Source organism: Bubalus kerabau, chromosome 6, assembly GCF_029407905.1.
Source record: "Bubalus kerabau isolate K-KA32 ecotype Philippines breed swamp buffalo chromosome 6, PCC_UOA_SB_1v2, whole genome shotgun sequence".
Classification (NCBI taxonomy): Eukaryota; Metazoa; Chordata; class Mammalia; order Artiodactyla; family Bovidae; genus Bubalus; species Bubalus kerabau.
Genome location: NC_073629.1, coordinates 95,682,826 through 95,708,460, shown reverse-complemented (window position 1 = coordinate 95,708,460; position 25,635 = coordinate 95,682,826). Strand labels below are relative to the sequence as shown.

Below are 25,635 nucleotides of genomic sequence, written 5' to 3'. Positions count from 1 at the left end.
AGAAAGACGGTTTTCTACTTTTTTAAAAAAATTGTATTTTATTGTGGTAAGAACACTTAACATGACATCTTTCCTCTTAAATTTTTAAGTGTGTAATACAGTACTATTTTCTATAAGCACAATGTTTTACAGCAGATCTCTAGAACTTATCTATCTTGCATAGTTAAGATTTTATGCCCGTTGATTAGCAACTCACATTGCCTTCCTTCCTCCAGCCCCTGGCAACCGCCATTCTGTTCTTTAATTCTACGAGTATGATTGTTTTATATACCGAATATATGTAAGACGAATCACACAGTATTTGTCCCAATATGATTAATTTATTTAACTTAGGCTAATATCCTTCAGGTTTATCCATGTTGTCATATTTTTCAGGATTTCCTTCATTTTAAAGGCTGAATAATATTCCATTGTGTGTGTGTATATATGTATACATATATATGCATATGCTTCATTTTCTTTATCTATTCATATATTGATAGACATTTAGGTTTTATCCAATTTTAGCTATTACTGAGCATTAGAGTACTCATAACCTTTTTGAGATCTTATTTTCATTTCTTCTTGATAAATATCCAAAAATGAGATTGTTGAATCCTATGGCAGTTCTGATTTTAATTTTTTGAGGAATGTGCATTCTGTTTTCCATAGCAGCTGCACCATTTTGCATTTCAAGCAACAGTGCACAAGAACTCCCAATTTCTCTGCGTCCTCTTTTATGTTGTTGTTGAAAACCATTCTAACAAGTGTGAGATTATATCTCATTGTGGTTTTGATTTGCAGATCCCTAATGGTTAGAAACATTGAGCATCTTTTCATATGCCTATTGGCCATTTATGTGTTTTCTTTGGAGAAATGTCTATTCAAGACTTTAGCCCATTTTAAGGTGGGTTCTTAGTTCTTTTGCCACTGAGTTGTAGCTTTTATATTTTGGAAATTAACCTCTTATGGTTTGCAAATATTTTTCCCATTCTCTGTTGCCTTTTCACTCTGTTGTTTTCTTTGCTGTGCAGAACCTTTTTAGTTTGATATAGTGCCATTTGTCAATTTTTGCTTTTGTTATCTATGCTTTTGGTGTCATATTCATGAAATAATTGCCAAGGCTGATGCCATGAAATATTTTTTTCTGTTTTCTTCTAGGAGTTTTACAGTTCCAGAAAACAGTTGATTTTTGAGTATTGTCCTTATATTCTGCAGTCTTATTAAACTCACTTAATTGTTTTACTGGTTTATATAAAATTGTGCAGGATTTTCTACGCATGTGATAATGGTCTCTGTATGCCTTAGTCAATTCAAGCTGTTATAGCATAATACCACAATCTGGATGTATAAACAACAGAATTTTATTTCGGTTGTAGAAGCTGTAAATTTGAGATCAGGGTGCTTAAACGATCAAGTTTTGTGTCTAGTGAGAGCCCTCTTCTGGCTTCTTGCTTTGTCCTCAAATGGTGGAAGGGGCTAGGGAACTCTGTGGGATCTTTTTCTTAAGAGCACTAATCTTATGTAAAGTTTAAAAAATAAAATAAAATAAAATAAAAATAAAAAAAAAAAAAAAAAAAAGAGCACTAATCCCTTCACAAGGCTTCCACTCTCATGACCCAACCAGATCTTGGAGGTCCCGCCACTTAAAACTATCACATTAGGCATTAGGATTTCAACATATGCATTTGAGCAGCACAAAAACATTCAGACCAAAACAATGAGAATATAACACTTATTTTTTCCCTTCTTAATCTAGATGACTTTTTCCTTTTTCATGCCTACTTGCACTGGCTAGAACCTTCATTGCAGTGTTCAATAGAAGTTGTAAGAGTGGACATCCCTTTACTGATTTTAGGAGGAAAGCATTCATTCTTTCACTATTAAGTCTGATTTTTTAAATAAATGACCTTTATCAGCCTGGGGAACCTGATAACGAGGATTGAGACACCCTTCTGCCTAGTTTCTGAGATCTTTAAAAAAAAAAAAAAGAAATCAGGAATAAATCTCAAAAATTTTCATGTCTAATGACATAGATCCTTATTGATCACATGGATTTTCTTTTCTAATTTGTTAATATGGTAAATTGCATTGATTTTTTAAATGTAATCCAACCCTATTTTCTTGGGATAGACTCCACTTGGTCACCTTTTTAATATAATGTTGGATTTAATTTGCTAAAATATTGTTTAGAATTTTCCTTGTTTATAGGTACATTTTACATCTATGTTCAGTTTGTAACTTCCTCTATTTCTCTTTCTCTCTTTTATTCCTAGTTTTTGTATAGCCTCATAGGATGAATCAAAAAGAATTCTCTTCAAATTTTTGAAGCAGTTCTGTAGAATTAGTAATAATTTTTTCCCCTTAAGTGTTTGGTAGAATTTACCAGTGAAGCACCTGGACATGGAGTTCTTCTTTATAAGAATTTTAACTACAATTTCAGTTTCTTGAAAAGATATGTGTCTATCTATGTTATCTGTTTCTTCCTGAGTGAACTTTGAAAACATATCTTTTAAGGAATTTTCTAAGTTGTTAAATTTATTAGTATAAAATTATTCATAATATTGCCTTATTATTCTTTTAATAGCTATAGAATCTGTAGTAATGTCACCCCTCTCGTTTCTGATACTGATAATTTGTGTCTTTTTTCTTATTAGTCAGTCTAGCTAGCTTATCAATTATATAGATGTCAAAGAACCAGCTTTTTGTTTCAGTGATTTTCTCTATTGTTTTTCTGTTTTCTATTCATTGGTTTCCATTTGGTTTTTAAATTTTTTTTTCTGTTTTCTTTGGGCTTAATTTACTTATTTTAGTTTTTAAGAGTGTTTCACATTTTCCCCTAATAATACATTTTTTAGTATTGGTTTTCCCCTACATATTGCTTTATTGGCATCCCACAAATCCTGATATGTTGTGTTTCATTTTATTTGGGTTGAGTGTTCTGTAAATGTCAATTAGATCAATGATGACACTTGGTTTCCAAAGTCTCCTCGGGATCATCTCCATCCCAGCCAAGCTTAAAGGAAGAAAGATTATGGAGAAAGGTATGTGGGAGGTTTTTATGACATCACTTTCATTCAAATTCCATTGATTAGAACTCAGTCACATGGCTTCACCTAATGGTATGGGAAGCTGGGACATGTAATCTAGTTTTTACATGGGAAGAAGAAAATACACTTGGACAAACAGCCAGAAATCTCTTTGTGTTTTCTGGAAGAGCTTGTATAAGATAAGAAATATTTGTATCATGGGTATACAGTAGAAATTATAAAGTTATTGGGGCCTGCTCTTTTCTTTGGGGGAAATTTTGTAACTACTGATTCAATTTAATGGATACATGTTCATTTAGGTTTTCTATTACTTCTTGAGTCATTATTTGTAAGTCACTTTATAGGTATATATAATTTAGTGTAAGTTTTAGAATATACTAGCATAAATTTGTTGAAAGTATTTTATTTTAATCTCTGCTATAACTGTAATTATATTCTTTCTTCATTTTTGAAATTGTTTACTTGTGCCACCTTTTAAAAAATTTAGTTACTAGACATTTCTTAATCTTACTAGTCTTTTCCTAAAATCTTAATTTTTTTCACTAATTTCTGTTCTTTTTTATTTCCTTCCTCTGCATTATTTAGGCTTACTTTTCTGGTCTTTTTCAACTGGTAATTTGAATACTAAGTTCATTATTTTTCACCTTTTTTTTCTAACACAGCATTCAGGGCCATACATTTTCCTGGAATTGGTCGTCAGCTTTGTTGCCGCAAGCATTTATATTTAAGTTCAGTTCAGTCACTCAGTTGTGTCAGACTTTGCGACCCCATGGACTACAGCACACCAGGCTTCCCTGTCCATCACCAACTCCTGGAGCTTACTCAAACTCATGTCCATTGAGTTTGGTGATGCCTTCCAACCATTTCATCCTCTGTCATCCCCTTCTCCTCCTGACTTCAATCTTTCCCAGCATCGGGGTCTTTTCCAGTGGGTCAGTTACTCACATCAGGTAGCCAAAGTACTGGAGCTTCAGCTTTAGCATCAGTCCTTTCAGTGAATATTCAGGACTGTTTTCCTTCAGGATTGACGGATTGGATCTCCTTGCAGTCCAAAGGACTTTCAAGAGTCTTCTCCAACACCACAATTCAAAAGCATCAGTTCTTCAGCACTCAGCTTTCTTTATAGTCCAAATCTCACATCCATACATGACTACTGGAAAAACTATAGCTTGACTAGACAGACCTTTATTGGCAAAGTAATATCTCTGCTTTTTAATATGCTATCTAGGTTGGTCATAACTTTTCTTCCAAGGAGCAAGCACCTTTTAATTTCATGGCTGCAGTCACCATCTGTAGTGATTTTGGAGCCCAAGACAATAAAGTCTGTCAGTGTTTACGTTGTTTCCCCATCTATTTGCTATGAAGTGATGAGACCAGTATTTATATATAATGCTTCATTATTGATTAGTCTTATGTATTTCCAAGTTTCCATTGATTTCTTCTTTAATGCATAGTTATTTACAGTGTGATTTAAAATTTTCCAAATATGGGAACTTTTCTTAGAGTATGTGTTAGGTTACTAATATAAAATTAATTGCATAATTGTCAGAGAGTGTGGTATGTGTAATAATGATTCTATAAAACTTGTTGAGTCTTACTTTATGGTCTGGTATACACACGCTGTTTGAGATGTCTTCTTTACTATGTTAGTAATTCCTTCCAGCATTATCTTGTTTATTCCTTATTCTAATTCTCTGAGACAGATAATATGACTCCTATTTTTCAAATAATAATGTTAAAATCCAATCAGTATAAATAACTCTTCCGAGTTCATAGATCTAGTTAGTTTCTATTCAGTCAGAGCAGCCAACAACCAAAAAAATTGGTGTGATCAGCTTTTTATGCCAGGTGCATATGAAGCTTACTAATAATTTCATTATAAAATTTTAAACCTCAGGATGAAGATTCATTCTTACTTCAGTGACCTTTTATCCCTCACTTGGTGCCTCAAACAATATCTCACATATATGGGTTTTCAATAGGCATTTGTTGAATTGCAGTAAATCTCAGACTGAAATCTGAAACCCTAAAAGAGTATAATAAAGAGGTAATTTGTGAATACTCAAAAAATAAAATTGAACATTCAATTCTGGAATCACTGCAAAATATAATTTGAAAATACTCCCGGCACAAAGGTATAGTAATTCTAATTAAAGATATTAGGCATAGATACAGATATGTTACATCTACATCTGATGTCTGTATGTATCTATGCTCTTTATATATCTATGTATAGCCCTATTTAGATATGTGAAAGGATACAGCTAGATCTTTCTCTGGAAGGATAGATGGACTGAGGAAGTTGAGGAAGAGGGACCTGTAAAGGCAATAAAATTATAAACAAAGAAAAGGGAAGAAAACCAAGTGAATTTAGGTTACTTATGCCCAGGTAAAAGAGTGAGAATGGTCAATAGTGACGTTTCAATTTTGTGTTCATGAAGTTATTAATGACCTTGGAAATAGAACTTGTGAAGTAGAAATTCTCATTTTAAGAGTTTTGGCTGAAAATGGTTAAAAAAAAAAAAGGATCAATTGTAAGCTATAGCTTAATGTTCATTGAGAGTTTTGTTTACCGTAAGATGAAAGAATCATACCCTAGTTTAAGATAATATCTGGAAATTTATCTCTTACTCAATCTGTAAAATTCAGCTCTGGTGTTCCCTTAGAAACTGTTCCAGCACTTGGTCAAACTGCCTCTGTTGTCTTCTTGTTGTTCAGTCGCTCAGTCGTGTCTGACTCTTTGCTGCCCCATGGACTGCAACACGCCAGGCTTCCCTGTCCTTCACCATCTCCCAGAGCTTGCTCAAACTCATGTCCACTGAACTGGTGATACCATCCAACCATCTCGTCCTCTGTTGTCCCCTTCTCCTCCTGCCTTCAGTCTTTCATAGCATCAGGGCCTTTTCTAATGAGTGAACTCTTCATATCAGGTGGCCAAAGCATTGGAGCTTCAGTTTCATTATCAGTCATCCCAATGAATAGTCAAGGTTGATTTCCTTTAGGATTGACTGGTTTGATCTCCTTGCAGTCTAAGGGATTCCAAAGAGTCTTCTCCAATACCACAATTTGAAAGCATCAATTCTTTGGCACTCAGCCTTCTTTATGGTCTAACTCTCACATCCATACATGACTACTGGAAAAACCATAGCTCTGACTAGACGGGCTTTTGTCGGCAAAGTAATGTCTATGTTTTTTCAATATGCTGTCTAGGATGGTCATAGCTTTTCTTCCAGGGAGCAAGCATCTTTCAGTTTCACGGCTGCAGTCACCATCTGCAGTGATTTTGGAGCCCAAGAAAATAAAGTCTGTCACTGTTTACAATGTTTCCCCATTGATTTACCATGAAATGATGGGACCAGATGCCATGATCTTCGTTTTTTGAATGTTGAGTTTTAAGCCAGCTTTTTCACTCTCCTTTTTCACCTTCCTCTTCACTTTCTGCCATAAGGGTGGTGTCATTTGCATATTGGAGGTTACTGATATTTCTCTTGGCAATCTTGATTCCAGCTTGTGCTTCATCCAGCCTGGCTTTCACATGATATTGTGCTGTCAAGATGTTACTATCATAACAATTAGAATATTATAATGAATATTCTATTTAAATGTTGTACCCTTCTGATTTTAAAGTCTATGACCATGTGTTACTTATCTTTGAATCGCCAGTTCTTGTCAAGGACTTGAAAATGGAAAGTTTTCAAAGCATGTTTTATGAGACTATGTAACTTTTAAAAATTTTTTCTCTTATCTTTTTATAGATCTTTCTGTATCTGTATTTTGTATTTATTTCTTCCACTATAATGCCTATAATACCTTTTAATTGCACTTATTCTTTTTCACATATATGACCTTCCTACTAAACAACATACCTAAGGACTTCCCTGGTCATCCAGTGGTTAAGACTTCATGCTTCCACTTCAGGGTACATGGGTTCAGGCCCTGGTCAGGAAACTAAGATCCTGCATGCCGCTTGGCACAACCAAAATAAGAAAAAAAAAATCCCACATACCCATATTACAATTTTTGTACTAGCATCTAGCACAGTGCCTATCATTTATTCATTGAATAGTCAATCATCTATGAGTAACCAGCCATTATTCTAAACTCATAGAATACCAGTGAAAAAGACTTATCTTCAGTTGAAGACAGACATTAGACAGTAAACTAATAAATAAAGAACCTCCAAGTCATACTTTATCTGTAAAACAATCTGTAAAATGATAAGTCTTGATTCTGTTATTCTTAAAATCCCCTCTTGCTTTGGAGATTTAGTCAATATATAGTTTTAAGAAACACCATATGTAAAGGTTGAAGAAACAAGGTGATGTAATAAAGTGACTGTTGAATGTGAGGAGTCATTAGATAGCATACTTAAAGGACAGAGTCAAGAAGTAAAATTACAACCTTTACATATGGTGTTTCTTAAAACTATATATTGACTAAATCTCCAAAGCAAGAGGGGATTTTAAGAATAACAGAATCAAGACTTATCATTTTACAGATTGTTTTACAGATAAAGTGTGACTTGGAGGTATTAGAAAATATGTAATTTGTCTTTCTGTTGGTAAATTGATTTGGGGAACTTTTATATTCTTTATACCTCATTGGAATTCCTCTTGAGATGTAAATGGCCCATTGACACCAAGGACTAGAATGGTGTTTTACTAATTACAAAAATGATAAAAAGGAAGGCAGAGATCTTCAGTAGGAGAAAGCTACTACGTAGATTATAAAACAGTGATAACAATAGAGAAAGTGCTACAAGGAGACTTGTACTATCTAAGTAAAGGAATCAAGAATCTTATATGAAGATTAAAAATTTTGTTCCTGATTTTTCTAAGATACTCATGGTAGAAAATCTAAATGTACAGAAAAGTCTGGAGTAGAAAATTATAACTAAGCCCTTACCACAGAAGTAGCCAGTATTAGCCAGTATTGATTATTTTCCTTATACGAGTATGTTTCTCCCTTTTTCCTCTCCTTTTTTTTTTTACAAAATTGAGGTCATTGTTTATATTTTTTACATTTGAGATAACCAGAAAGGTAAAAAGAAAGGCACAAAGAATAACAAACATTTTCATGCAATTTTCTACTAAATAAAAATTTTTTGGTTATGTAAACTTCAAATTTTTAATCTTTTAAGGAAATCTACAGATAAAGCCTTAAGTTTATATTCAATCCACAGTCCCATTCCTATCATCTCCTCTCCAGATGCAATTAATATGGTGTATTTTAATATTTATATCACACTTTTAAAAAAAGTATTATTGATGTTTTCTTTTAACGTACATAAATGGAATCCATATGATTATTACAAATGAATATAAATTTATGGAAATTGCCTTATTCACTGAACACTAGGTTTTCCAGTTCTGCTCATGCTGATACATATGTATCTAGTTTATTCATAGGTGTTAAGCTTGAGTTTTCACTGAACACACCTATGTAATCAGCACCTAGTTCAAGAAACAGAACGTTAATTACTAGCATTCCTGAGCTCCTTCTGATGTCTGTCTTTGCCTCTTTTGCTCAACATTATTTATGAAATTATCCACTTTGTTCTGCATAGTTGTAGTCTACTCTTTCCCATTGGTATATATTTTGTTTCCTTAAATCAATTAAACTTTTAAAATTTATCCATTAACTATTGATGGGCCTTTGCGTAGTTTCCAGTTTGTGTCTCTGTCAACATACAGACACAAAAGTGATGCTGTCAACATTCTAGTATATAATTTTGTGAAAATATATATGTACTTCAGTTTGGTATGTGTCTGAGATTTGCTGCGTCATAGGGTATGTATGCTGCCAAGTCGCTTCAGTCGTGTCCAATTCTGTGCGACCCCATAGATGGAAGCCCACCAGGCTCCCCCGTCCCTGGGATTCTCCAGGCAAGAACACTGGAGTGGGTTGCCATTGCCTTCTCCAATGCATGAAAATGAAAAGTCAAAGTGAAGTCGCTCAGTCGTGACCGACTCTTAGGGACCTCATGGACTGCAGCCTATCAGGCTCCTCCGTCCATGGGATTTTACAGGCAAGAGTACTGGAGTGGGGTGCCATTGCCTTCTCCTAGGGTATGTATATGTTCAGCTTTATTTTTTTTTAATTTTATTTAATTTTTAAACTTCACATAATTGTATTAGTTTTGCCAAATATCAAAATGAATCCGACACAGGTATACATGTGTTCCCCATCCTGAACCCTCCTCCCTCCTCCCTCCCCATTCCATCCCTCTGGGTCGTCCCAGTGCACCAGCCCCAAGCATCCAGTATCGTGCATCGAACCTGGACTGGCAACTCGTTTCATACATGATATTTTACATGTTTCAATGCCATTCTCCCAAATCTTCCCACCCTCTCCCTCTCCCACAGAGTCCATAAGACTGTTCTATACATCAGTGTCTCTTTTGCTGTCTCGTACACAGGGTTATTGTTACCATCTTTCTAAATTCCATATATATGCATTAGTATACTGTATTGGTGTTTTTCTTTCTGGCTTTCTTCACTCTGTATAATAGGCTCCAGTTTCATCCACCTCATTAGAACTGATTCAAATGTATTCTTTTTAATGGCTGAGTAATACTCCATTGTGTATATGTACCACAGCTTTCTTATCCATTCATCTGCTGATGGACATCTAGGTTGCTTCCATGTCCTGACTATTATAAACATTGCTGCGATGATATGTTCAGCTTTAATAATAGTGACATGAACACTTTTCCAAAGCATTATATAAAATTATGCTCCCACCAACAGTGAATGAGAATTCAGGTTACTCTGACTCCTTGACAACATTTGATATTTTCTCTTTTTCATTTTAGGCATCAAGTTGTCATATTAACTCACTGTGGTTTAATTTGCACTTCTGTGATTATTAGTGAAGTTTTCATATATTTATTGCTCATTTAGATATTCTCTTTTATTATACACTTCAATATTTAGTATTCATACTTAACTGTTTTTCTAATAAAATCTAAAGATATTCATTGCCTCTGTTAGATAAGGAAGGACCTTAGCAATTTTTTAAATTACTATTGTTCCCTTGCTTATTGATTGTATGCCTTTGAGCAAGTTACTTAACCTCATTTTTGCCTCATCTGTTTCCTCATCTCCAAAGTGGGGACATAGAGCTGTTGTGAGAATTAAATGAGCTAATACAAACACTTTGAGTAGTGCCAAATACTGTTATATAGTATTTGCTCTATAAGTAATATGTTGTTATTACTGTTGTTATTCATGAAGGGGGATATAGCAAGGGAACAGAATAGAAAGTCCAGAAATAGACTGACACTAATATAGCTAATTGATTTTTTTCAAGTGTACAACAAAAACTCTATGAAGAAAGCATAGTCTTCAACAAATGATGTTGAAACCACTGGATATGCGTATGCAAAAAAAAAAAGACCTTGACGCCTATCTCACTCCTTATGCAAAAATTAATTCAAAATGAATCAGAAATTAAATGTAAAACATAAAACTGAAAATATTTTATAGGAAAACATAGAAGAAAAACTTTGTTACCTGGATTAGATATTGTGTTTTTAGAGAAGGACCCATAGCACAAGTCATTAAAAAAAATTGATAAATTGGTTTCACTAAAATTTAAGTTTTGCTTTGTGAAAGACACTATTAAGAGAATTGAAAAGACAGTCTGCAGCTGGGAGAAAATATTTGCAAACCACACATCTGACCAAGAACTTGTATCCAAACTACATAAAGAATTTAAAAAATCTGCCAAGATTTGAACAAACACTTCACTAAAGAAGATATGAATGACAAATAAGCATGTGGAAGGATGCTCAGCATAACTGACTAAGGAAATGCAAATTAAAACCACAGTAGGATACCACTGTGTATCTATTAGAATGGCTAAATGAAACTGACAATACCAAGTGGTTGCAATGTTACAGAGCATGTGAAATTGTTGTATAACACGGTAGGAAAGCAGAGCAGAATGGCCACTTTGGAAAGCAGTTTCGTAGTTTCTTATAAATTTGAATATATACTTGCTACTGAATTCAAAATTTATGTTCAAACAAGCACCTGTATGCAAGTATACAGTATGCCTTATTCCTAACAACCCTGAACTGGAAACAACCAGATGTCTCTCTTCTGGGAAATAAACTGTGGTCCATCTATAAAATGGAATGTTCAGTCTCTCAGTCATGTCCAACTCCTTGCGACCCTATGAATTGCAGCACACCAGGCCTCCCTTTCCATCACCAACTCCCGGAGTTCACTCAGACTCATGTCTATCGAGTCGGAGATGCCATCCAGCCATCTCATCCTCTGTCATACCCTTCTTCTCCCGCCCCCAATCCCTCTCAGCATCACAGTCTTTTCCAATGATTCAACTCTTTGCATGAGGTGGCCGAAGTACTGGAGTTTCAGCTTTAGCATCATTCCTTCCAAAGAACACCCTGATGGTAGAGAGTGAAGAGGAACTGAAAAGCCTCTTGATGAAAGTGAAAGAGGAGAGTGAAAAAGTTGGCTTAAAGCTCAACATTCAGAAAATGAAGATCATAGCATCTGGTCCCATCACTTCATGGGAAATAGATGGGGAAACAGTGTCAGACTTTATTTTTGGGGGCTCCAAAATCACTGCAGATGGTGATTGCAGCCATGAAATTAAAAGACGCTTACTCCTTGGAAGGAAAGTTATGACCAACCTAGATAGCATATTCAAAAGCAGAGACATTACCTTGCCAACAAAGGTCCGTCTAGTCAAGGCTATGGTTTTTCCAGTGATCATGTATGGATGTGAAAGTTGGACTGTGAAGAAAGCTAAGTGCCAAAGAATTGATGCTTTTGAACTGTGGTATTGGAGATTCTTGAGAGTCCTTTGGACTGCAAGGAGATCCAACCAGTCCATTCTAAAGGAGATCAGTCCTGGGTGTTCTTTGGAAGGAATGATGCTAAAATGGGATGTTAGTCAGAAATAAAAAGAAACTACTGATACATGCAACAACACGGATGAATCTTGAATGCACTGGTGGTAGTTTAGTTCCTAGGTCATATTCCACTCTTGAGAGACCATGGACTGTAGCCCACTACGCTCCTCTGTGCATAGTATTTTCTAGGCAAAAGCACTGGAGTGGGTTGTCATTTCCCTCTCCAGGGTATCTTCCCCATCCAGGAATGGAACACTGGTCTCCTGGATAGTAGGCAGATTTTTTACCGTCTAAGCTACATGGAAGCCCCCTCGAGTACATTATGCTAAGTTTAAAAAGCTAGACTATTTCAATTTATATGAAATTCTGGAAAAGGCAAAAGTATAACGATAGAGAATGGGGATGGAAAATAATCAGTAGTTGCCAGCAGTTTGTTCTTGACCTCTTAAGAGGATGTTCAAGGAAATATTTTCGGGTGATAGAAGTTTTCTGTAACTGGGTTGTGATGGTGATTAAACACTTTTTATATTTGTCAAAACTTACAGAATTGCATACACACAGTGAATTTTACTATGTGTAAATTGAAAAAAATTTTAGAAGAAACCTTCTTAAGCTGTATCTCTGAATATTGCTTCCCTTCTACTTCTTTATTTTCTCTTTGGGGACCCCTGTTAATTTTTTGTTTTTTATTGAAGGATAATTGCTTTAAAGAATTTTGCTGTTTTCTGTCATACCTCAACATGAATGAGCCATAGGTATACATATATCCCCTCCCTTTTGAAACTCCTTCCCACCTCCCTCCCCATCCCACCATTCTAGGTTGATACAGAGCCCCTGTTTGAGTTTCTTGAGCCATATAGCAAATTCCCATTGGGTATCTATTTTACATATGGTAATGTAAGTTTCTATGTTACTCTTTCCAAGTTTTATGCTATATGTTCTTCATCTTTTCTGTCTCATAATTTATCATATTTTTCACTTTTTTAATGTAATTGGATGGACTCTCAGTATTACCTTTCATTTAATTAATTCTTTGTGTTTAAAGAAGAGTTAAATCCATCTTAAAATGTTTAATTTTATAATTTCCATGATTCTTCCTTGGTCCTTTTTTGAGTTAGTCATTCACTCTGCCAGAAGACGACTTGGTCTAGTTATTCTCTTATTGATTTTCTTTGCTTCTTCTAGTTAATTCCTCTTCCAGATCTCAGAGCTTAGATGCCTGTGGTTGAAGCTACTAATTATTTCTCTGTATAGCTTTTCTTCTTTTGTCCATAAAAATATTTATCTTATATTTGAGAATAACTGTATCTTTTAAGTTTTTTTTTAAATATCGGTTTTATCTACTTGCTTTTATCATTTAATACTATCTGATATTTCCTTATACCACTATACCTATAATTCTCAACTGAGGGTAACTCTGCCCCTCAGAATACATTTGATAATACCTGGAGATATCTTTGGCACAATGCACACAACAGTCCCTCAGACAAAGTATCTGATCCAAAGTATCTATACTTTTTTCATATATAACACCATCATAATTTAATTGACTCCCTATATGGGTATTGTGGAGAAGGCAATGGCACCCCACTCCAGTACTCTTGCCTGGAAAATCTCATGGGCGGAGGAGCCTGGTAGGCTGCAGTCCATGGGGTCGCTAAGAGTCAGGAACGACTGAGCGACTTCACTTTCACTTTTCACTTTCATACATTGGAAAAGGAAATGGCAACCCACTTCAGTATTCTTGCCTGGAGAGTCCCAGGGACAGAGGAGCCTAGTGGGCTGCTGTCTATGGGGTCACACAGAGTCGGACACGACTGAAGCAACTTAGCATATGGGTACTGGGTTTTTTTTCGCAATATTATATCACTTTGATAAATAGTACTATATAACTTTTTTACACCATTAAGTAATCCCCAAATATAGATATTTCTGAATCCAAAGAAAACTAAGGTTTGAGAGGCACTATCTAGGAAGTTGAAAATTACTTAGAAAACAAGTCTTTATCATGTTGTTCCCATAGTGGAACTTATAATATACGTTCACACATAAAGATCTTCTATTAGTTTTACTTTTAAACTCCTTCCCCCCACCCCAAATATACTCCTAAGTTGTCTTGCATGCGTGCATGCTCAGTCACTTCAGTCGTGTCCAACTCTTTTTGACTGTAGTCTGCAAGGCTCCTCTGTCCATAGGACTCTCCAGGCAATAATATAGGAGTGAGTTGCCATGCTCTCCTTCAGTAAGTTGTCTTAAGGTCCTTCAAATTCTATACAGCCTTCCTTGCTTTATGCTTACATAGCAGATTTCAGAATCTTAATGAATGCTTTACCAACCTAACTGTAAATATATCATGCTTTCTTTAGTCTTAATTCTTTTTAACAAGACCAGTATTAAGATGTTTGGTATCAGGGATATGATAATAGATAAGAACAGAGGACTGCCTTTAATTTGCTGCTTGACCTAACTTCTCTTGCTTCTCTCACGTGGTCTTCAGTTTTATCATATGTAAAATGAAAGAGTTATATCATCTAATTCCCATAGGCTTTTCCACTTATAAATCAGTGATATGTTATTATTTACATTGCTTTTATTTGCCTTTTGGCTATGACCCTTTACTGGGATAGAGATAAAATGTTTAAAGATTTCTAAGATCTTGAAAAATTCCTCATATTTGGCCTTTACTATCCTTATCTCCCTCCTGGTAGTGATTGATAATAAAAATCTTAAAATGGAAATTGTCTTATGTTGGAGAACTACAAAGAATGGTGCTGGAAAAATAGCATAAAAACTCACAGCTGGATTGGAAAGGGAAAAAACTAGATAAGAAAAAAGGGGGTAATAGTTGTATAAAACAGCAACAACAACCTAGGTCTCAAATTTTAGCAGGGTCAAAGAAATGTGCCCTAGGGCCTAATCTTCATTAGCCCCCATGTAATTCTCAAACTCAGGATCTTGAAATTTATTAGAATTACACAGGACCAGAATTCAGGTCCCCCAACCTTCTAGTTAATATCTTAAACACTACACTATGTAATACCATTTGAAATACTATGGCATTTAATTTTACATAGAGAATGAAGATACATGCATGAAATAATCTTTTATAATTTATTTGTATAGGTTTTTTTAACCACTTAACCTATTTTCTGGCTGCTGGTGCTGTTACTTTGGGAATTGGTTTCTTTGCTTTGGCATCAGCCTTGTGGTTCCTGATTTGCAAACGAAGGTAAGATTTATTAGAGCATTTAACTTTTCTCTTTTAAAAATTTGATGAAAGATTTTCTCAAATGATATTAAACTTAAATAACTATAATGGTATTTTATAATTTGACTGGGGAGAAAACTACTTGTTTAAAGTAGCCTGAGCAGATAAGTCCTAGTAGTATAATAGTCCGAGTAATATAGTAGCAATCCTCATGCATGAAAATTTTAAGGAATAATGAGATGTGTTTTATTCTGTAGAAGACATGGGTTTGAATTATAATAAAAGGCTAGAAAATTTTTTTAATTTTTGATTACTAATTTAGAGATTAAAAAAGTTACTGAAAGAAAAAGACTCTCTTCCTTTAGGAGATAATTTAAGAAAAGAGCTGACAGAATGCTCTGGTATGGTCTAAGTGTAGTCTTTTTCCAGAGATGGAAATAAGAAACTTGATACCTCAGTTCCTTTCACCCCTAAAATTTGGTGTTTTTCATTATTTAATTGGTTTGGTATTTGCTTTGGCTCATGTTAAAAAATGCAATTTAATCTTCCCACACACTCTTCCAGTATTTCCTATTTCAGCAAATGAATATATACTGTCTACTCACTTGCATAAATCAGAAAACCAGAAATTATTCACTAATCCATTCTTTCAACAAATATTTATTGGGTGCCTGCCATTGTTCAGGGTACTAAAGATACAGTTGTGAACAAGTCAGATAAGGTTCTTATTTCATAGACTTGCACTGCCACTGAGAGGAAACAAATTAACAAAGTGGTGGGGAGAATGTCTCTTCCAGTGAGTAATATTTAATCTGAGATTTGGCTTAAAAAAGGAGCCAGACATGTGATAACCCTGTGCAAGAGCTTTTCCTTGCTAATGGGATAATAAGTACTGGGATTTCAAGTGGGAATGATCTTGGTATTGTTCAGTAAATAGAAAGTGTGAATAGATCAAGTGAGAGGGAAATAATGATGACATTAAAGAGGTAGATAGGGGTCAAATTACAAGAGTTTGTAGGCAAGAACATGAAATTTAGGTTTTATTATTTCTGCCATCAGAAGGTTTTAAGCAAGAGAATGGCATTATTATCATTATCACAGCTAAAATCAGATGTCTACTATATACTATTCTAAGTGCTTTATATGTTCTTATCTCATTTAGACTTCATAGCAGCCCCATGAAGTTTCAGTAATATTACCCCCACTTTAAAGACTACAGTGCCACCTATAGATGATTTACATTTTAATAACACTTAAAAATTTGAGATACAGATTTTAAATATATAATGAGGAATTTCAACAAATATATTCCCATGTAATCACAACCCCATTGAAGACACAGAACTTTTCCATCATCCTGTAAGGATCTCTAATCCTCTTTTCCAAGAGTTATTCCCCACTTCCCACCCAGAAGCAGTCATTTTTCTGGTTTTTATCACCATAGATAAACTTTACCCATTTTGAACTTTGTATAAATGGACTTTTTACGTTTGTTTTTTTCACTTAGCATAATATTTTTTAGATTAATTTATGCTGTTGAGTTTATCTTTTCATTCTTTTCATTGTATAAATATATCTCAGTTTGCTTTTCCATTTTTCAGTTAATGGACATTTAGGTCATTTCCAATTTTTAGCTCTTAGGAATATGGCTGCTATGAACATTCTTCTATAAATCTTTTTGTACACGTGTTTTTAACTTCTCTTGGGTAAATACCTAAGAGTAGAGTTGCTGGATCATGTGATTAGCTTTATAAGAAACTGCTAACCAGTTCTCCAAGGTGGAATTACACTCCCATTCAGCAAGGTATGAGAGTTTTAATTCATATTTTTAAAAGATTTTTCTTACCTCTCTCTGACTTCTATATTTTAATGGAGTAAGAATAAAATCTGAGAGGCAAGTTAGGAGGCTATTGCACAGTCCAGATTAAGGATGACAGTGTCTTAGACTAATATGGAAACAGAGGATATGAAAAAAAAGAAGGAGTTGGATTTGGGATAATTTTACAGGTAAAGTTAGGAGGTCTTGTTGATGGATTGGATGACGCAAGGAACGAAAAGTGAAATGGCAGAGATAATGCTAACACCTACATTTTTACCATGAGTTAATCATGCCATTTACTGAGATGAAGAGGTAATGAGGGAGACAAATTGAGGGAATGGTGATAAACTAGGAGTTGTATTTTGGATGTAAATTTGAAAGCCTATGAGACATTGAGGTTAAAATGTTAAATAGACAGTTGAATATACATGTATGAACTTCAGGAGAGAAGTCAGGGTTAAAGACTTAGGTTATCAATGTATGGAGGGTATCTACAGTCATACAACTGGATGAGACTAAGCAGGGAGTGATTTTTGAAAGAGAAGACTGTATGACTATTCTCTTCAGCTCACCAACATTTAGAAAGCTAGAAAAAGAGCAAGAAGAATCAACAACATCTGAAAAGGAAAAGCAGAAAAGTGTGTGGTATCAAGGAAGTCAAAATTAGAAAATGTTTTAAGAAAGAGGTGATGACCAGTTATGTTAAAGGTACTTAAGAAGTTGAGAAAAATGAGGATAGAGAAATAATTTTTGGATTTAGCAGTATAGAAGTTACTGGTAGCCTTGAATAGTTTTGGTAGAGTGATGGGTTCAGAAACATACTTCTGAGTAACCAGGAGGTGAGAAAATTGAAACAAATGCATACATTCTTTTAAGAAGCATTTTTTTTGGCAGTGGTGTGTAGAGGAGTTGCTAAAAGGGGCAGAAAGTGGAAGAAAATGTGAGGTCAGGAAGAATTTTTTTTAAACATCTATTTTAAGAAATTATTTATCTTTGGTTGCACAGGGTCCTTGTTGCTGTGCTTGAGCCTTTCTCTAGTTGCCACTCCTGTTGCAGAGCACAGGCTCTAGGCACACATGCTTCAGTAGTTGCAGCTTATGAGCTCTAGAGCCTGGACTCAATAGCTGCGGTGCACGGGCTTAGTGGCTCTGCAGCATGTGGAATCTTCCCAGACCAGGGATCGAACCCATGTCCCCTGAATTGGCAGGTGGATTCCTATGCACTGTCCCACCAGAGAAGTCCAAGGAAGGATTGTTTTGTTCTTCCTCGAAACATGGAAGGCATGTATGATATCTCCTCCTCTCTTTCGCACCCCTACTAAACTTGAACCATCACCATGTTCTATTTATTTTACCTCATAAATTGCTCAGATCTATCCATTTCTCTCCAGTACCTTTGCCACCACCTAATCCCCCACATAGACTCTTGCAGTAGGAGTTATAACTGACCTTTACCTGACCGTTACCTTCACTACTGACATCATTTAATCTCTTCTCCACACTTCAGCCAGATATTTTCCAAATGCAGATCTGATCAAGTCACCCTGCTTCCACCCCATTCCCACTGTGAAGGACATTCCAGTGATTTTAGGATAAAGAGAAAACAATATGACTTTTAAGGCCCTACATGGTCTCCCCATGCATATTCTCAAATTTCATTTCCCACTTTCCCTCTTGCTTTCTGTACTTCTGCTACACTGTCCTATGTGGCCACTACGTCTTTGTACTTGATATTCTCTCTGACTAGAATGTTCTTACTCCTACATCTCCCCTCCTCCACTCATTCTATCTAATAAGTGCTCCCATTTCTTCAGATGCCTAATCCAATCATTTCTTCCTCAGAAAAGCCTTCCCTGACCTTTCCAATCAGGTTAATTCCCTTTCTTATATATACACAGAGTAGCAGGTAGTTTTCCTTGATAATACTTTCCATAGTTGTAAGCTTTTCATTTTCTTGTGTTTGTTTTATTACTATCGGTCTTCATTGCTAGTGTTTAAGCTCCATGAGCACAGTGACAGTTCCATGAGGGTAGGGGCTGTGCTTTTTCTCCCCTGCCACTGTATATAACACCCAGCATAATGCCTGGCACATAGTAAGTACTCAGTATATATTTGCTAAGTAAATTGAATTCAATAAGTGAATGGATTTTAATTGTTAATACTGTATTAAGTAACATAATATGATCTCTTGAATTAATTTGGAAAATTTCTAGTACCTCAGAAAAAAGAAATGGAAAAATATTTTTAATTAAGTCTAGACTTACTATTATAAACTATAATATATACTTAACTGTCTTCAATCAGCTGGAGTTTTACTTGCTATTTCATTATTTTAGAAATAATGTGGCTGCATGCATAAAGATTCCACGTATTCTTCCCTTGTAAGTCATTAGTTTCAATTCAGTTTCCTTCTACTTACTTTTGCCAGTTCAGTTCAGTTTAGTAACTCAGTCGTGTCTGACTCTTTGCAACCCCATGAATCGCAGCACGCCAGGCCTCCCTGTCCATCACCAACTCCCGGAGTTCACCCAAACACATGTCCATCGAGTCGGTGATGGCATCCAACCATGTCATCCTCTGTCGTCCCCTTCTCCTCTTGCCCCCAATCCCTCCCAGCATCAGAGTCTTTTCCAATGAGTCAACTCTTCACATGAGGTGGCCCAAAGTATTGGAGTTTCAGCCTCAGCATCAGTCCTTCCAATGAACTTCCAGGACTGATCTCCTTTAGAATGGACCAGTTGGATCTCCTTGCAGTCCAAGGGACTCTCAAGAGTCTTCAACACCACAGTTCAAAAGCATCAATTCTTTGGTGCTCAGCTTTCTTCACAGTCCAACTTTCACATCCATACATGACCACTGGAGAAACCATAGCCTTGACTAGATGGACCTTTGTTAGCAAAGTAATGTCTCTGATTTTTAATATGCTGTCTAGGTTGGTCATAACTTTCCTTCCAAGGAGTAAGCGTCTTTTAATTTCATGGCTGCAATCACCATCTGCAGTGATTTTGGAGCCCAAAAAAATAAAGTCTGACACTGTTTCTACTGTTTCCCCATCTATTGCAGATATTATTAAATATAAAAATGGCCAATGAGTTCCATTCATTTAATTTCCTATGCCATTAAAGGCAGATCTATGAAAAGCCTAACTGACATTAAAGTTGATTATCTCACAGCCAGAGAGAGAAGATTATCAAAAACTAATGGTTGATCTTCAAACTGGAAGTATTAACCCTGTGAGGAGGTAGCTTAATTTACATTCTATGAACAAAATAGGTGTTGTGAAATCAGTAACATATGAGAAGAGAATATATAAGTTGATTTGCACTTTTGAAAGTAAATATGTAATAATATATTCTGATTTTAAACCATTTATGTAGGACTGTTAGAAACAATGATTTTGTTTTATAATACATGTTTAGTAATGTTCTCTATAAAATATTTTTCAGAGAAATATTTCAAGACTCTAAATTTAAAGCAGTTGATGAGAAATGCAGACAAAGACCATCAAAGGCGAAGATTAAATCTCATCCTCAGTGTGTTTTTATTTCTCGTAATTTTCATACTGGAAGATTCCAATCACAGGTAGTGCATAATATTTTATAGCAATCTTGTCAAATAATTTCTTGTGACACCATGTCATTAGCATTGTTGTCTTTATTTTAATTATCCACTATTGTTTTTAAATTTGAGGGAAAGTAACATGGAGCTAAATTTAAATTACCCAAACTAGTTAGGGTTTACTTTATAGAAAATTGAAAGGCTGAGTGAAAATGTCTCCTGTGGTTGTTTCCCTATATCTCTAGCCTGAGAACCTGTATTCCCCATATTGCAGTTGTTATAGGCTTGAAGATAAATGGCATAAGAAAAGCAAAGCGAAATTGCCAAGCCTATGAAAAGAAAGAAATTTGGAGATAAGAGGATACTCAGATAACCAAAAATCTAATCAAACCAACTAATTGAAATTAAATACAGTTTAACAAGAATTTATTAAGGCTTCATTACATTCTGAGCTCTTGGCCCTCCCTATGGTAAGATATGAACCCTACCTTCAAAGTGCTAGTGTAGTACAAGTGGAAAAGACGGATACATAATTAACTTTCTGTTATATGGCATCAAAATAGTGTTGTATGGACAAAGAAAAACAAGGGAGACACCAGTAGAAATTTAAAACTATGATATAGCTAAACAATGTTTTATTAATGTTTTTGGATTCCATGTCTAATATATTCTTCCTTTTTCTGTTATATTTCTGAGCCTCATCCAGATTGGTGCATATACTGATTATTCATTTTTTTATTATGTGTTCTGTTATACAAATATGTGGTTTATGTTATAAACATTTAATTGTTTTCAGCTGTTTTTTTTTTTTTTTTTTGGAAATTTCCATGGTGAATGTACCTAACATTGGAATCACTGACTCATGGGATTTGTGCATGTTTTATATTATTAGATAAATTCAAGTTATTTTCCAAAGCAGTTCTGTCAACATGTATTCCCCTAAGGCGTACAAAATTGCTAGGATTGCTCCATATCAACAAAAATATCAACTGATATTTTTACACTTCTAAGTTTTTAACAATCTGATGGATGTGTAATTGTATCTCACTATAGCTTTCTCTTAGTAGACTTTATTTTTCCAAGAGGTTTTAGGCTCACAACAAAACTAAGGAGAAAGTATAGCACTCGTATACTCCTTACCCCTACACAAGTACAGCTTCCTCTACTATCAACAATCCTGTGCCAGAGTGGTACAGGTGTTACTACTGGTGAATCTACATTGAAACATCATCACCCAGAGTCCATTGTCTGTTAGGATTCACTCTTGAATCCTACATTCTATGGATTTTGACATGTATGTACAGACAGAAACACACACACACACAGACAGAAAAATAGGGACAGACGGAGAGAGATATGTGGGCAACATTATATTAATAGCATCACACACAACAGTTTTACTACCCTAAAGGTCTTGTTCCATGCTTGTTCAAAGGAAGGATCATCCAACCAGCAGTCATTTAGCTGTTTCCATGTTTTTGCCTTTTCTAGAATGTCGTATAGTTGGAATCAAATAGAATGTAGCCTTTTCAGACTTCTTTTTCTTATTGATATACATTTAAAGTGCTCTCCGTCTTTTCAAGACTTGATATCACATTTCTTTTTGGCAGTGACTAATATTCCATTGTATGGATCTGTTGTTGTTCAGTTGGTCAGTGGTGTCCAACACTTTGCAACTCCATGGACTGTAGCACACCAGGTTTCCCTGTCCTTCATCATCTCCCTAAGTTCGCTCAAACTCATTTCCATTGAGTCAGTGATGTCATCTAACCATCTCATCCTCTGTAATCCCCTTCTCCTCCTGCCTTCAATCTTTCCTGGCATCAGAGTCTTTTCCAGTGAGTTGGCTCTTCACATCAGATGGCCAGAAGTATTGGAGCTTCAGCTTCAGCATCAGTCCTTCAATGAATATTCAAGATTGATTTCCTTTAGGATTGACTGTTTGACCTCCTTGCAGTCCAAGGGACTCTCAAGAGTCTTCTCCAACACCACAGTTTGAAAACGTCAATTCTTCGGCGCTCAGTCTTCTTTATGGTCCAACTCTCGCATCCATATATGACTACCGGAAAAACCATAGCTTTGACTATATGGACCTTTGTCAGCATAGAATGTATGGATCTACCTCAATTTATTTGTCCACTCCCTTACTGAAGGATATCTTGGTTGCTTTCAAGTTTTAGCAAGTATGAGTAAAGCTGCTGTAAACATTCAGTGTGCAAGTTTTTGAGTGGACATATATTTTCAACTTATTTGGATAACTACCGAGTAACATGATCGCTGGATTAACTGGTAAGAGGTGTTTAATTTTGTGAGAAACTACTGAACTGCCTGACAAAGTGGATGTACCATTTTGCATACCAACCAGCAATGAATGAGAGTTTCTGTTGCTCTACATCCTCACCAGGACTTAGAGGTGTCAGTGTTGTATTTTCACTATTGTAATAGGCATATACATATAGCTGAGCTATTTCAAATCCTAAAAGATGATGCTGTGAAAGTGTGGCCCTCCATATGCCAGCAAATTTGGAAAACTCAGCAGTGGCCACAGGACTGGAAAAAGTCAGTTTTCATTCCAATCTCAAAGAAAGTCAATGCCAAAGAATGCTCAAACTACCACACAATTGCACTCATCTCACACACTAGCAAAGTAATGCTCAAAATTTTCCAAGCCAGGCTTCAACAATATGTGAAGCGTGAACTTCCAGATGTTCAAGCTGGTTTTAGAAAAGGCAGAGGAACCAGAGATCAAATTGCCAACATCTGCTGGATCATGGAAAAAGCAAGAGAGTTCCAGGAAAATATCTATTTCTGCTTTATTGACTATGCCACAGCCTTTGACTGTGTGGATCACAATAAACTGTGGAAAATTCTAAAAGAGATGGGAATACCAGACCACCTGACCTGCTTCTTGAGAAACCTGTATGCTGGTCAGGAAGCAACAGTTAAAACAGGACACAGAACAACAGACTGGTTCCAAAAAGGAAAAGGAGTACTGCAAGGCTGTATATTGTCACTCTGCTTATTTAACTTATATGCATAATACGTCATGAGAAACACTGGGCTGGATGAAGCACAGCTGGAATCAAGATTTCTGGGAGAAATAGCAATAACCTCAGATACACAGATGACACCATCCTTATGGAAGAAAGTGAAAAAGAACTAAGGAGCCTCTTGATGAAAGTGAAAGAGGAGAGTGAAAAAGTTAGCTTAAAGCTCAACATTCAGAAAACAAAGATCATGGCATCTGGTCTCATCACTTCATGGGAAATAGATGGGGAAACAGTGGAAACAGGGATAGACTTTATTTTGGGGGCTCTAAAATCACTGCTTTGGTGACTACAGCCATGAAATAAAGAGACACTTACTCTTGAAAGTTATGACCAAACTAGACAGCATATTAAAAGAGCAGAGACATTACTTGACCAACAAAAGTCCATCTAGTCAAGGCTATGGTTTTTCCAGTAGTCATATATGGATGTGAGAGTTGGACTGTGAAGAAAGCTGAGTGCCAAAGAATTGATGCTTTTGAACTGTGGTGTTGGAGAAGACTCTTGAGAGTCCCTTGGACTGCAAGGAGATCCAACCAGTCTATTCTAAAGGAGATCAGTCCTGGGTGTTCATTGGAAGGACTGATGCTGAAACTGAAATTCCAATACTTTAGCCACCTCATGCGAAGAGTTGACTCATTGGAAAAGACTCTGATGCTGGGAGGGATTGGGGGCAGGAGGAGAAGGGGACAACAGAGGATGAGATGGCTGGATGGCATCACTGACTTGATGGACATGAGTTTGGGTGAACTCCGGGAGTTGGTGATGGACAGGGAGGCCTGGCGTGCTGCAGTTCATGGGGTTGCAAAGAGTCGGACACAACTGAGCAACTGAACTGAACTGAATATTCCATTATGTATATGTACCACAGCTTTCTTATCCATTCATCTGCTGATGGACATCTACGTTACTTTCTTGTCTGGCTATTGTAAACAGTGCTGCGATGAACATTGTGGTACACATGTCTCTTTCAGTCCTGATTTCCTTGGTGTGTATGCCCAGCAGTGGGATTTCTGGGTCCTATGGCAGTTCTATTTCCAGTTTTTAAGGAATCTCCACACTGTTCTCCATAGTGGCTATCCTAGTGTGTATTCCCACCAACAGTGTAAGAGGGCTCCCTTTTCTCCACACCCTCTCCAGCATTTATTGTTTGTAGACTTTTTGATAGCAGCCATTCTGACTGGCATGAAATGGTACCTCATTGACGTTTTCATTTGCATTTCTCTGATAATGAGTGATATTGAGCATCTTTTCATGTGTTTGTTAGCCATCTGTATGTCTTCTTTGGAGAAATGTCTGTTTAGTTCTTTGGCACATTTTTCGATTTGGTTGTTTATTTTTCTGGAATTGAGCTGCATGAGCTGCTTGTATATTTTTGAGATTAATTATTTGTCAGTTGCTTCATTTGCTGTTATTATCTCCCATTGTGAAGGCTGTCTTTTCACCTTGCTTATAGTTTCCTTAGTTGTGCAAAAGCTTTTAAGTTTAATTAGGTCCCATTTGTTTATTTTTGCTTTTATTTCCATTACTCTGGGAGGTGGGTCATAGAGGATCTTGCTGTGATTTATGTCAGAGAGTGTTTTGCCTATGTTTTCCTCTAGGAGTTTTATAGTTTCTGGTCTTATGTTTAGATCTTTGATCCATTTTGAGTTTATTTTTGTGTATGGTGTTAGAAAGTGTTCTAGTTTCATTCTTTTACAAGTGGTTGACCAGTTTTCCCAGCACCACTTGTTACGAGATTGTCTTTTCTCCACTGTATATTCTTGCCTCCTTTGTCAAAGATAAGGTGTCCATAGGTGCATGGATTTATCTCTGGGCTTTCTAATTTGTTCCATTGATTTATATTTCTGTCTTTGTGCCAGTACCATACTGTCTTGATGACTGTAGCCTTGTAGTATAGTCTGAAGTCAGGCAGATTGATTCCACCAGTTCCATTCTTCTTTCTCAAGACTGCTTTGGCTGTTTGAGGTTTTTTTGTATTTCCATACAAATTGTGAAATCATTTGCTTTACTTCTGTGAAAAATACCGTTGGTAGCTTGATAGGGATAGCATTGAATCTATAGATTGCTTTGGGTAGTATACTCATTTTC

At 35.8% G+C, this 25,635-nt stretch overlaps 1 protein-coding gene across 1 annotated transcript in view; it reads left to right on the top strand.

Annotated features, from left to right (window-relative positions):
• The first annotated feature begins 2,944 nt into the window (after positions 1-2,944).
• The window catches only part of C6H1orf185 (chromosome 6 C1orf185 homolog), a 46,863-nt gene continuing 24,172 nt past the window's right edge, over positions 2,945-25,635 (top strand). The window contains exons 1-3 of the mRNA XM_055587119.1: positions 2,945-3,023; positions 15,037-15,142; positions 20,386-20,521. Of these exons, the coding sequence (XP_055443094.1) occupies positions 2,945-3,023; positions 15,037-15,142; positions 20,386-20,521 (321 nt within the window). The remainder of the gene's footprint in view (positions 3,024-15,036; positions 15,143-20,385; positions 20,522-25,635) is intronic.